We start from the raw sequence: 14,829 nt of genomic DNA on the forward strand, positions 1-14,829 counted from the left end.
TATCATCTCTTTCCTCAACTAAAAAAAAGTTTAAAAGATCGTAAATTTTCTTCCAACGAGGAGGTAATAAAAGCTGTGGAGGTCTGGTTTGCAGAGCAAGAAGAAACATTTCGCTGTAACAAATGCATCCAATTAAGAGGAGAATATGTTGAGTAATAAAATATTTTGACATTAAAATTTTGTTTGGTTCTATAGTAGGCTAAAAATTTTTCAACATATCCTCGTATATAATATCTTACTTCACATTTAATTGAATTATACTATTCTATTGATTCTATGGTAAATTGTAGACTTTTGCCACAGAATAAGGTCTTTCAAGCAGAAATGTCTTTGTCAATCTTCGGAATTTATTAAAGGTATTTGCCATTTTTAATTCCGAAGGTAGCTGATTGAATAATTTTTTGGCACTGAAGATGATGGAATTTTTTACCAGATCAGAAGTGTACACTTAAGTAAATGTTCAAATTCAGTTAAGTTGTGAAAGTGTTTGCGAACCAAACAAACAGATTCTAAAATAAAAAGAGCGGGGAGAGCTGGAATTTTGTATTTTTTAAAATAGAATTCGCACGACTTAAACCATAGATGTAACGAATAGCTCTATTTTGTAATTTGAAGATAGATTCGAAGAGGTGCAAACTACAAAACCCCCAGAAAGGCAAACCATACCGATTATGCGATTCGAACAACGAGAATTAAGTTGTTAAAGCAGTAAGATAATTGAACTGTTCAGACAAAGATTCAATCGCAAAACAAGCAAAGGAAAATTTTTTTTCCAAGTTTTTTACATGTACAGACCATTGAAGGGCACCATCAATATGTAGAACAAGGAACTTGTTCGAATTTGAGGATCGTATCAAATCACTGTTTAGTTTTAGAGCTGGTAAATCCCCTTTATAGGATAAAACTAAATTTTTCTCGGTGTTTAAACAGAGACCGTTGGCGTCAGACAAGGACTTAATAGTAATGAGATCTTTGCCTATGGTGGAATGAATATCTGGACCACTCTAGGTTACACTAGAGTCATCTGCGAATAAAGTGAATTTACCATTAATCCGTAAGTCTGTGACATCATTAATGAGTAGCAAAAGAAAGAACTGAGCCCAAAACTGAAGCCTGAGGTATACTACTGCTAACTGGCAATTTACTTGGAACTTTGCCATTAGCTCTTACCAATTGTTTTTGACATTCAAGGTAAGATACAAACCGTTTTAAGAGAATACGTCGGATGCCATAATATTCTAGTTTGTTAATCAGAATTTTATGATCAACACAATCGAAGGCCTTAGCGAAATCACAAAAAACTGAAGCCGTATAAAATTTATTGTTAAGTGAGGTATATATTTCATTTAGAACAAAAAACATAGCGTCATTTATTAGGTAGGAAACCAAATTGTTCAGCTATCAAGATTTTATGTTTTCATTAGTCGTTCAATTATCTTCGATAGGATTGGTAATAATGTAATATGGCGATAGTTACTAGGGTTATTATTCTCACCACCATTGTGCAGAGGAATTATAGCTGTTTTTATACAGTTAGGGAAAAGCCTCCTTTTAAAAGATTGGAGAACATAAAACGTTAATCATCACTTTTGGAAAATTCTAAAATAACTTAGCTGATAATCAATCGTTGCCGCAGAAAATTTTGTTTTGAATGTTGAGTATGGTTTGCTCTAGCTCAAATCTATTTACAGGATTAAGGAAGAGACAGTTACTGATTCTTTTAGAAGAAACGAAAAAAGAAAGAGCATCACGAGTTGGAGATATTTTAGAGCAAATATTCTGACTAACGTTCACAAAAAATTGTTAAGTTCACATGGGTCGATGTCAATAGTGTTTGGAAAACGCGTTTTGATTCTCAAATCATTGATAATAGACCAAGTTTCTTTCGAGGAATTTTTAGCTCTCGAAATGCGATTGTTGCAATAGTTTTGATAGTTTTCCGATACAATAATCTATAGTTATTGATATAATTGAATATGTGAGATTTGTCTCTGAACTGTTTAATATACAAGAGTGATCTCATATTCCGTAGTCCATGATTTGTGATGATTAGTTTTACGAGAGCGAAGAGGAAATGTTGTCAAATGAGTCAATATAGTCAAAAAAATCAATCCAATCATTACAAGAACATAAGTTATGAAATTTGGGGAAGATTTGTTTAGAAAAAATCCTCACCAACTGAGTATGTTTCTTGAGAGATTTACAAGGTATTACAAATTCGGCGAAAACAGCTTCACGGACAGAGAGACCTGAATTAATTACTAAGTGAATCACATCACGGGGTGGAGAGCAGTCCATATCACTATATGATTTTTGTCCGTATTGTTTCTTTTTTTAATATATTTTAATGTAATTACAAAAAACGACGATAGAAAGTATATTACGGAGTAAATTTGTTTCTTAGAGCTTCCTGTATGTTTTCCTTTTTTTTTCTAGGAATGAATGTTGTACATATGATAAAAGGACCCCATGGAAGTTTAGTAGCCGCTCCAGTAGAAGCGAAATTACAAATTGATTCTGATGCCTTACAACCCAATAGTGAAGGAGTTGTCATAGACTACGGACCTGCAGACAATAAACCAAGTAAATTGGATGAACTATTCCAGAATTAAAAAGACACAAATATGAAAAAACAATAAAAAAATTGTTGGTAATTACACAAAAAAATATGATTTAATTTTAAAATATTTTTATATTAAATATTTAATATAATTTTCGTTTTTTGTGTCGGTTTGTTTAAAATTTTTAATTTCTATTCATATTTCATTGAGGCTATGTAAACAAAACGACATGAAGAATGTAAGAATCTAGTCTCAAAATTTTTAGAATGTTATCTAAAATGTTTAATATGTGGCAAAATATCTTAACTCCCATGCAAATTATCTAAGGCGAAATAATTAGAATTCAGTAAATTTGAGCACGAAGGGCTTTTCGGAAATTGTGATCTTAGATCAGATAGATAACCTGATTGCGCATCCGATCCAGAAATAGATTTTTATCGCTATTTAAGAACCGCACGCTCTGTTTTCTATTCTAATTTCAACCTTATTAGTCAGCCTACAAAAATTAGGTGCCAATTTAGTATCTTTACACTTAAACAGCGTCAAATGCAATCACGTCATCTGAAATTGATGTAGCGTTAAATGTGAAGGACGTCAAATTTCAACCTTAGGGTTCTGAGAAGGAATTTGTATGGATGTTAGAAAAGAAGATGATAATTGTGGATTTTTACAAAACACTCGGTGTCTTATCACTTTAATCCATCTTTAATGATCAAGTTATGGTGCTAAAGTCAATTGAACATGAAAAGATACACACTAAATGAATGGGTACCTTATGGTTCTTAAACGGAGTTTGTATCGATGCTAGAAAACATGATAACAATTATGAATTTTAATAAAACACTCTGTGTCTTTTCTTATTACATTCATCCATCGTTAATGATCAATTTTTGATGCTAAAGTCTGTTGAACATGAAAGGATACACACTAAAGGAATGCGTTACCTTATGGTTCTCAAACGGAGTTTGTATCGATGCTAGAAAAGAATATAAAAATCATGGAATTACGCCAACACTCTGTATCTTTTCTCACAACATTCATCCATCTTTAATGATCAATTTTTGATGCTAAAGTTTGTTGAACATGAAAGGATACACACTAAAGGAATGGGGTACCTTATGGTTCTCAAACGGAGTTTGTATCGATGCTAGAAAACATGATAACAATTATGGATTTTAATAAAACACTCTGTGTCTTTTCTTATTACATTCATCCATCTTTAATGATCAATTTATGATGCTAAAGTCTTTTGAACATGAAATGATACACACTAAAGGAATGGGGTACCTTATGGTTCTTAAACGGAGTTTGTATTGATGCTAGAAAACAATATAACAATCATGGAATTACGCCAACATTCTATATTTTTTCTCATTACATTAATCCATCTTTAATGATCAATTTTTGATGCTAAAGTCTGTTAAACATGAAAGGATACATACTAAAGGAATGGGGTACCTTGTGGTTCTTAAACGGAGGTTGAATCGATGCTAGAAAAAAAGATAATATTTGTCGGTTTTCATAAAACATTTTGTGTCTTTTCCAAATAAAAGAGGTCAAGCGCAGGAAAGCAGAACGTATAAAGTAATCGGTATATTCTCGCCATTGAAAGATCCAAATCTTAGATCTCTTTTAATAAATGATGATTCTATGTCATAAATTTCAATGCAACTATGAATAAATATCTAAATAATTTATTATGAAACTTTTTGAAACATCAGTCAACAGCTGCTAACTTAATCTTTTTCGCTACATGTATCGATTAATTTTCATCCGACTAATCAAACCAATTCACTTTAATATCCGCTAAAAAATGCTACCCAAAGTTTAGCTTTAATGTGTTGCTTTTTACATTTAACGGTACATATATTCCAGATGGCTTTCTAATCTAATAATCTAATTGTTATAGAACAGTGCCTTGATAGAGACAGTGTGGCCAAATGAGAGTGGCCGCAATGTTTAACCCAAACTACGACACAAAATAAATTATTTTCGAAATTTTTTTACTTAAAAATACTATTGATTCCTTGAAAAGTTTTTAATTTACAATGGGAAAATATAAATTACCATTACAAATAGCCACTGCAATTCATAGTTACGTGACTGAATTTGACGTACGAATTTAAAGTCAAGCGTCAGAAAGTAATTGCTACTTTATGGTATTTCTGTGTTTATAAACCTTTATTCAGTTGTATACTAGATTTTATCCACGACTGTTGTATAATGTACACATCGTACATCATTGTACACATTGTACATCTGCTTGCTCTATCTCAATAATCACGGCAGTGATTAAGGAATCATCAATCACTGCTATCAAATGCTTTAATGTTTTAGCTGTGTTATAATATATGGTTTTGATACAAAAAATCGGTTTTTATAATATTAGCATGTAAAACACTACTGAATATTCTCAATTCAGTTCTGTACATATTAAAAAAAATGTAAAAGTAATTGTTCCTAAACTAGACTCGAACCCGTGACCTACAGTTGTATACATGGAACATTAACATTGAGCTATTAGAGACATTTGTATATGTGTTTCTCAACGTACTATGGGTTTTGAAACAATCTATAAATTGAAGTACCTTTTAAAACAACTTAAATTTGACTTAAACCTGTCAACATTATTTTATGTTTAGATTTCTCAGTGTTTAGATATCTTACAGCAAATTATATTAAAACATCAACTAAAAAGGATATAAAAAATGAAAAAGACTTTTCGTTAACACTACCAGAAATTAGAGGAGTTGCTGAAGTTGCCTCATAAAAAAACTAATACATAGATTTTTATGTTGATTATTTTGAAGATATTATAAAATTTTTAAAATTTTCGATAAAAATGTACTATATTCTAATGAAAAATGAAAGATTTGTTAAAATAAAATAGTGTTTCTAATAACAAAATTTTTCAACAAAAAAATATTTCGTAGTCGTGGATAAAGTATAGTATTCTACCCGAGTTTAATGAGTTATATTAACCTTCAATATACACTTGTGAATAATATACTATTAAGTTTTAAATAAAAATTATTGCGCAATTTTTTCTTGCTCTTTGATTCGTACCAATTCAAAACATGATCAGGTTATTCACGTCATCATTTCCGAAAAGTCCTCAACTAACTTCTTAATATAAACGGAAAAATATATCATCAAATGTATTATCCTTACATTTGATTCACTTTTATGATTTTTAGACTAACTTTCTGTAACATCAAAATTACGACAATTATTATAATCTTTAACCTTGGAACAAATTAAGCTCATGTCATATCTCAAAACTCCTTATCGATTGTCTAACGACATTTTGCCATTTTTCCCAAATGAAGTGTGTCATACATATTCAATATACTATATATACGTAAAAAATAGTCCTTAGCGTGTACCTACTTTTAAAATAATAATTCATTTTCATCTTTCACATACAGCTTTAATTACAGTGAATTCGCACACCGTTTTTAGAAGAGTAAAGCGCCAAATGTAGTATCTACATTCAATGTTATAAAAAATGTTATATACAATGCGGTTAATCTGTCGTCAAGTGACTCGACAATTCTTGTATAGTGAGACCCTGCTAAACATACGTAGATAAATGAATACTGTGTTTTATACATTTTCTGCAGCCGGTAAGAACTCTCGGAAGATGAATAACGGTTACTTAAGGTCGATTTCCAATAGAGTAAAAACTCTCCTCTCAATGATAAGGGGCTTAGTTGAAAGTAAAATTACATTTACCAAATTAGAAATCACTCTTTCTGTGCAGGTCATGTATCAATGATTTTATAGTCGCTTTCAGCTATAACCTCCCATCAATGATTCAAAAATGTACCTTTTATTCTTCCATTCTATCGATTTGAACAAGTTCGTAAACAACTTGGGCGAGCTTAACTTCTCTCTCACAGCGAATCTGCAAACAATTACTGACAGTTTCGAAACAAACTTTATACAGGAAAACTCCTAAATATTTGTAACATAACCTCTACTTGATTCGCTGATTTATATTTAAACTGTTACCTAAAAGTCTCCAGAACATTATTCCAGATTTTGATACTATCATTGAAAAAATAGTTTTTTGGTTCAACTCTCTTTTCCAGTGCGCTCTGAAATCAGATACTGAATGAATAAAATTGAACATTAGTCAAAATTATCCTTGATACTCTTTTTCATTAAATTTGTGACAAATAAATGGTTTGTATTAATAAATTAAGTTAATTTTGAACGTATAAACTCGATCTAGATTCGTAGCGGTTCCTTTCAGAAGCCAGAGGTCCATGTTTGTTTTCCACAATCTGGAAACTTAGTCTACTACATAACATCCCCCTATCTTTTCACTTTTTCTAATTCTGCTATTTCTTCACAATAAACCACCGTGTCGTCTCCTAGCAATTGCTTAATTGTTTCTTCTTTTCCATTACACTCTTTACAATAGTTGTCCGGTGTTTGTTTTACCAATAATTATCTTCTTGTTGAGTTTCTTTTTTTTTCTCTTCAATGATCCTCGGATATTGTGCAATTACTTCTATTTCACCAAATATCCTGATGTTTAGCTGTGATTCCTGAGGCAATAATATATTACAACAATTCCATCGGTAAATACTGTAACTGTCTCTTCGACATTCTCTCCCTTCCTACCACTTATTGCAAGCCCATCTACTTTGAGATTTTCTTTACCTTCAAAAACTCAGCAGAGGTTTACTTTACCTTATTACCATTTTTGATTCTGTTGATTTATGGCTACCTGATAGATTGTTGTGTTTCTGCTTGATTCACAGTTTGGCAAACTTCTCCATGACGTAAATGTCTTCTTGAAATATATTAAATCCAGTTTTCAGTTAATACGACTTCTCTCTCAATATTTTTTTCATGGTTATACATGTGGTTCAATTTCGTAGTTTCCAAATTTATATATCAGAATAAAATTGGAGGCCATCACTGCTATCTAATTTCTCAGCTTAAAATAGTTATTTATGATATGAGTGTTAAATGTGATGTTTTATTTTGTGAGGGAAAAATTTTATAAAATGAACGAACTGAACAATTTTGTGAACAACATAAAATCACATTTAATAGAAATAGCACACAACATTTTTTCTATAGCTGCCCTGTTTTGATAAGATAAAATAAGAAAATTTGGAATGACATTAAACATAAAACCGTGTTAAAACTATTTATCCACAACTGTTGTATAATGTACTCATTATATGTCTATTTGCTCTACCTTAATAATACCCATTAATCACAGCAGTGATTAATGAATCAATAATCACTATTGTCAGATGCTTCCTTGATTTAGTTATATTAAAACTTTTTGCTACAAAAATCGGGATTTTCAAATTCTCTCTTGTAATTTCAATTCAATTCTGTACATAAAAAGTGAATTGTGAAGACACGGTGCATATTCATTGAGCCATCATCCACTTAAAATGTGCATGTCGTATATCTTGCTTTTGAAACAAAATAAATTTGTTTTGAACCTGTCAACATTATTGTTTGTTTGTAGAGATTTCTCGGTGTTTTGATATTTTGTATTGAATTGCGTTAAATAAATCAACCAAAAATGAAGATCAGTTTTTTTAACACCACCAGAAATAAGATAAGCTGCTGAGGTAGCCTCATTAAATTTATTACAGGAGAAGTTATGAAAAGTTCATAATATGGCCTATGAATGTTTGTTGACTGGCAAAAAAAGAAAACCACTTCATTCTCTGGATCGACTTTGTTAGTATTACTTTACAGAATTATCGGCAAAATATCAATCTTCAATTCTATGGACCTATTATTCAATGTTTAGAAATACGATCACCTTACATGAAGTATACATTTAGAGAATTATAAAAAAAACTACGTGCATTACGAAATTTAGAAAGTTTCCAGCCTAAAAAAGCGAATACTTTTTTTAGAGAAGATATCAATAACTTTTTAACTAAGGTATCTGATAATAAATACCTAGCAACAAAGATAAGATATTAAGTAACCCCTTCACATAGTTATTTCATTCATGAGTTGTATTAAATGGAAATAACCCATTTAAAAAATCTTGAATTAGCTTTTTTGGTTATTGTGCCAAATACCAAGACAAAAATTAGCCGAAAATTCACTCTTACGGATAAAGTTTAGAAAATATGCAAGACATATAAAGTTCACCTCCATTATACACTCGTGAATAAAATACTATTTTAATACGCTTACCAGTGGCGAATTTACAGATATACTGCCCGTAGGCTATTCATTTTTAACCGCCTTTACTGGCTGCTGAATTTCTATACCTTAGCTCACAATTATTTAAATTACACTTTTTATGAAAAAAATATAATTCTAAAACTAAGATAAGTAAACCTCTCTCACCTGAACGATTTGTCACTGCTGACGTGTGCTATCTCAAAGTTTGAATAAATGTATTCTAAATGCTGATCATACAGAAACAAAGATAGGCTTGATGATCAAAATCCCTGCGAGTGAAACGTAGCTATGAAAGTATACGCATTCCTGATATGTCTATTTCTAAATTATTGAAATACATTTTTTCCAGAACACTGGCTTTTCCGTTAGAACCGATAGTAACTCAATATCTCGCTAAATCCGTTATAGGCCTCTTACCGAATATTTATGAAACGAAAAACGTGTTAAGTCTGAAGTAAACGCAACCATTCCAATATCTTCATCAGGTGTCTAATCAAATCTTCTATTTTTGGTTGTCTTCTTTCCATTTCTCTAGTATTTTCTCTCTATACGTTTATTTCTTCCAAATACTTGAAATTCTCTGGTACATCTATGGAAAACTTACGAAGTGATTCATGAGAATCTTGTCTTCTTCTTGTAAACAAAATTTGCCGCCTCTTGAAATCTGCCTGCTATTAAAAGCCTCTTGATATGATGCAATCAATGCAATTTCTTGTAAAGTTCTCTTGACATGATGCAATATAACGTGCAATCCAATGAAAGTCGCAATATTTCTTGATCAAAAGCATGCGCAGATGAAGTTCAGGTGATTGTTTCATGTATGATCGCATAATTGCGACATTATCGATATGGTACCATTTTTATTGCGCACAAGCTGCAATTCTAAGAAGAAATCTAGTTACTTTTGGCATAACAACCAACCAAATGTCAGTCTTAGATCAGCTGACTTTCGTAAAACTAATCGTTTCGACCTCGTGGTAAATTTAACCTTATTTCGATTTTGTTTTTGCTCATATTTATTGACAAGGTCGAAATAATTAGTTTTACGAAAGTCAGCTGATCTAAGACTGACATTTGGTTGGTTGTTATTCCAAAAGTAACTAGAATTCTTCCTAGAATTGCAACTTGCATGCAATAAAAATGGCACAAAACCGATAATGCTGCAAGTGCGAGATCTTGCATGAAACAACTGACAGAAATATTGCTTCTTGTATATATTGCACGTTGGATTGCTTCATGTCAAGCGGCCTTAATGTCAAGAAATGCGAAATATTCGTCTTTCCAATATTTTGATCATGCAAGAAATTCCATGCAACTTCTTGCACGTTGCATTGCATCATGTCAAGCGGTTTTAAATCCACTACTGACGCTTATAATATTTTTAACACGTGAACAATCAGTTTTAACACTGACATCGACTAATAATCATCATAATACGTGAAAAAATAATGTCTTCGTCTAGCCTCATTCTAATAACAGCTTTATAAATATGTTTCAATTAGATGATTGATGACATAACCGTTTTGTGTGTATATTTTAAATAATATTGTAAAAACTATCAATCATTTGAAAAATATAATTGTACACCAGCTGCTTCGCTCTCTTTATATTATATATGTGGGCATTGTTGATTCAACTAGATACTGTTAATAGATGTATTGAATATCATTAATGTTAATAAGAATGTGGTTAATCCACAAAATTACACTTATATAATTTCGACATTTTACTTAAAATATTTTTAAAATTTATCATCTAGTTTCATCAACAATATCTTTTTTTTTTCACAGTTCAAAACCATTTTCTATATAATTGGATTTATATGTATACGAGGCTCAATTAAAATAAATGGAACACAATAATGTTTTTGCTCGTGTAACAAAAAGTATGCTATTTTGTAATAAATGTAAATAGTTCTAAATTATTTAGAATTGGCTGTGTGTCTACTTAGTCAAAAAAAATCATTTACATTCTTTTACTATTTCTGTTAGATATATAAATATAATTTATCATAATATACCCTCTATGAGTAACAATTTGAAATCCAAATATCAAAACTTATCTAGAATATCATTATTATAACAATTATAACCAATCTCACAATAGAAAACAGGAGGATTTTTGATATTTGTTATTTGGATTTGATTATGTTGTTTGCCATTTCTATCTCTATTTAAGTCAAATATAATATATTACCTTTGTGCATTGTAGTTTTATTTTCCAACGAAAATCTTAATAAATAACCTAGGGAACCCACTCATAACCGGAACAGCATTTCACGAGCGGATGTTAGCGCAGCTCAACACCAATTCAGTGTCGTCTGTGGTTGTTTTTTCTGTTCATTTGCAGTGATATTTTCGTGAGCGCTACTTTGTTTTTCTGTAAAATAGCTGCTGAAACTGTTGTAAACGCCTTACACAGATAATGGAAAAAACTCAAGAGCAAAAGTCGTTTGAATTGTTCAAAAATGGTGACATGTCGATTGATCACAAACCTTGTGCTAATCAACCATTGAGTAACAATTGGTCAACTGTCAGTTAGTGGCAGGTTATCTTGGAGTTTTTTTTTAGCACATTTTAATGTAAGATTTGGGAAAGGGTTACTGTGAATCGTGCTAGGGCATTCACTGACAATCAGAAAGATGATTGATTTGAAACATGCCGAAATAACTGATTTTCTGTAATTGGTAATAAGTCATAGTGCTATAGTTATAACTGAAAATCAAATCAGTGGAAAACATTATCGTCTCCTCATCCAAAAACATCTCGTTGACTCAAATCAAACATCAATAACAATGCTGATTAGCTTTTTTCACGTCAAGAGTTTGTTTCCCCAAGCCAGAGCAAGAATCCAGTCTTTTATTTGGCAGTGTTAATAACATTGTAAAATAGTGATTATCAAATGGCAGATCAGATTTTCCTCCATGACGAAACTCCGGCGCTAAGAAATATTTCCTATCAACAGTTTTATGCTAAAAACTTTCACGTATAAAAGGAGGCATGGAAGGATACCAATTTAACAACATTGAAGAAGTCGAGAAAAAAATTAGGAAGAAGCTATCTGCCATGTTTACAGTTGAGTACAAAAATTTGAATTTAAATATTTTTTAAAAGAAATTCCAGCTATGGGTCCTCACGCGTACATATTTTCAATGCTACTATAATATATTTTCCAACTTATCAATTCTATTAGTTTCTTTTATTTTCCCCCAAAAGCGTGCATATTATTAATTTTTTTAAGAAGATCCCCTTAACGTAATACATCCACCATTCTTTCATAAACTCAAATTGTAAAATTTTGTGTGAAAATTGACTTCGATTGACTCCATTATCTATCATCTATCATTGTTTAATGAAAGTCTAAAAAAGAGAAATGTTCTTAATGAAATATATTTTGGTCAGTCTTCTCCCAGAGCAATAGTGTTTAATTGACAAAGGACAGATAATATTAGAAGAAAACCTCACTCTGGATGCCCGCTCACTGCAATTACTTACCAAAAATTGTTGATTATCTATGATGAAATCGAAAAAAATTTAAGGATTGAATCAGCAGTAGCATGTATGGTAGAGGATCACCTATATCTGAGTAAGATGGACGCCTTATTTGTTAACTGATATAGAAAAAGATGGATTAAGCCAAATTTATGATTAAAAATTTTTATAACGGACGTTGATTATTAGTCGTACATTAATTTATTCATTTCCATATTTTCTCCCACGGTCTATTAAAGAATTGTTTACCATTACTGCTATCTCCTTGTACAGAAAAAGCAATATCTCTAGAATTGGGGAGAGGTAAAACAACCATATGTCACGCTTCTTATCGCTAAAAGATAATTAAACCAAACTTCTATTCATAATCCTATAATTAATTCCAATATACCTATATAGGCCTCATATATCCCATATTGTAATGACATATGGTCAGGTAGATAAACAACGCGCTATCGGGAAAAAGCATCAAGTGGTAAATCAGAAGACAAACAATAGAGATAATCTCCCTCGTGACAGCGGCGGACAAAGTAAAGGGTTTTGCCACCAACTCAAATCTAGACTTACTGTAAATGTAAAGTAAAGCTAAGCACATGAAAACTATAACTAATATCAATGTCAAAGTACTAAATATATTTTCTCCTTATCGCTGTTTATAATTATATTGGGTTTCCAAATATATTTTGATTGAAGTAAAAATGTTGACACATTTAAGTGTTACCAAAGAAATTCTAAACTACTTTATAACAAAAGAAATTCCAATCTTCCCAGATGGGCAAAGAAAAAAACCCAATGTATATTCAAAGGAACTGTACAGACTAAAAATTGAATGTAATATCTTCCAAGCGCATATTCACGCAATAGAGAAAGCTATCATACTGTTAATGGAAAGTGGTGAATAGGTTTACAAAAAATTGAATAAAATGCCCAAGAGAAAACATTAGAAATATGGTCAAATAGAGGTTATCGCACGATACTCGGAGTGATTTGGTCAATCAATTGGAAGAAAAAATATTATGAAGACCATTGGTGTAATCAATGGAAATTCTATTATTAGCACAAGACTCTAGAACTGGGAAGTGCTAACGGAGAATAAGAGACGTTCGAGCATCTGATCTGCTGGTGCCCTATCTTGACAAACAAAACGATGTTAAATGCTGAGAGTAAGTCATCTCGAAGAAAAAGCGAAAATATGAAGAACAAACAAACTCATTCATTTCTTGAATATAAGCTATTAAAAAGAAAAAGATGGTTAGGTAGTTAAGTAAGCTTCCAATTTGTGGATCATAGAAGATAAAACAATAGTGTATTTTATAATACGAATGTCTGAAATTTCATCAAGCTTATGATTGTCTTTATTGATTCTTCAAAATCTGTTGAACAATATTTGAATGAAATATTTTTTACAATCTACTTAGCAAAATTGGTCTATGGTAACGACTCTTTCTTTGTTCGCGATTCTGGCTTGACCGATGACATCGCAGGCCTTTTCCGCATTACGTATTTTCATGTATCTTCTCCTGCGTTCAAGTACTAGCAGATGTACTGGTATAGTTCCCGCAATGACTAATACTGCTGGTTCTGAAATAAAGCACTGCATACTCGAATAGCAGCTCTGCGTTGTATAGCTATTATTTTGCGGTGGATCTCATCTGCTCCGCTCAAAAGTATCGAATTTGTGACAACAGTCAACAGTCTTCTCGTGGGAGTAGTCGAACCCCCGATATGTATCCTGTATCCGCTACTTTTCTTATGTGTTCTACAAAACTCATTATCGAATCTATGTTGAATCCTATCAACTTTTTCGCCTTTGGTCGGTCTTTTCCATCGCTAGCAATAGTCCATGGTCGTCAAGTCATCTCTTCAAAATTCGTATGACACTGTTTAGCTCTTCTTCCAGTGATGGCTATAGCTATGTCTAGCCTATAAGGTAGCATCTGTCGAGTAGCTTTAGTCTGTGAATACTGCGAATACTTTCTTATTTCTCAAACCATCCTCAATTTCATACAGGAGCTGTTTGTTGCTAAGGTAATTCTCTACCAAACGGAGTAAGTAAAAGGAAACAAGGTACTTATCTCTTAAGAGATTTACTATAGTCTCTCAATTCACCGAATTGAACGTATTACTAACATCTATGGTTACGAAAGGAATAATTTCCTTCGAGTGTTGATTCTTCTTTTGCTCTGTCTATCTGTTATATTTTACTTATTCATTATTAGTATCATTTATATAAATACATATTTCATTATCATTTCGTTGTCGAAATTGATGAGTTTTTAGATTTAATAGATGTCTCCTTTTGTAATGAACGATATGTACTTTTTCAATTATATCAAGCTCATTGTACTATCCTCAATATCTCTCTCAATTTCAGTGGATGAAACTGCTAGTTTAGGATACTTTACAATCAATATTATATTTCGAATCACTTTTTATCAAAACAGAAATATATATATGATATATTCGGTAGAGTGAATATGAGAAACTATCTCAATAGTGTCATCAAAACTGATACCTACGCCTATGTTCATACGTTTTCCAAAATAAGATAATCCTCGGGAAATTATATATAGGACTCCCGGAAAAATTATACCTTA

At 31.5% G+C, this 14,829-nt stretch overlaps 1 protein-coding gene across 2 annotated transcripts in view; it reads left to right on the forward strand.

Moving 5' to 3' along the window:
* LOC130444015 (uncharacterized) overlaps window positions 1-10,944 on the forward strand; it is a 102,933-nt gene extending 91,989 nt beyond the window's left edge. For both annotated transcript variants that reach the window (XM_056778971.1, XM_056778973.1), the window contains exon 5: window positions 2,437-10,944. In XM_056778971.1, coding sequence (XP_056634949.1) covers window positions 2,437-2,612 — 176 coding nt within the window. In that variant the 3' untranslated portion in view covers window positions 2,613-10,944. The remainder of the gene's footprint in view (window positions 1-2,436) is intronic.
* The last annotated feature ends 3,885 nt before the right edge of the window (window positions 10,945-14,829 follow it).

Source organism: Diorhabda sublineata, chromosome 5, assembly GCF_026230105.1.
Source record: "Diorhabda sublineata isolate icDioSubl1.1 chromosome 5, icDioSubl1.1, whole genome shotgun sequence".
Taxonomy (NCBI): domain Eukaryota; kingdom Metazoa; phylum Arthropoda; class Insecta; order Coleoptera; family Chrysomelidae; genus Diorhabda; species Diorhabda sublineata.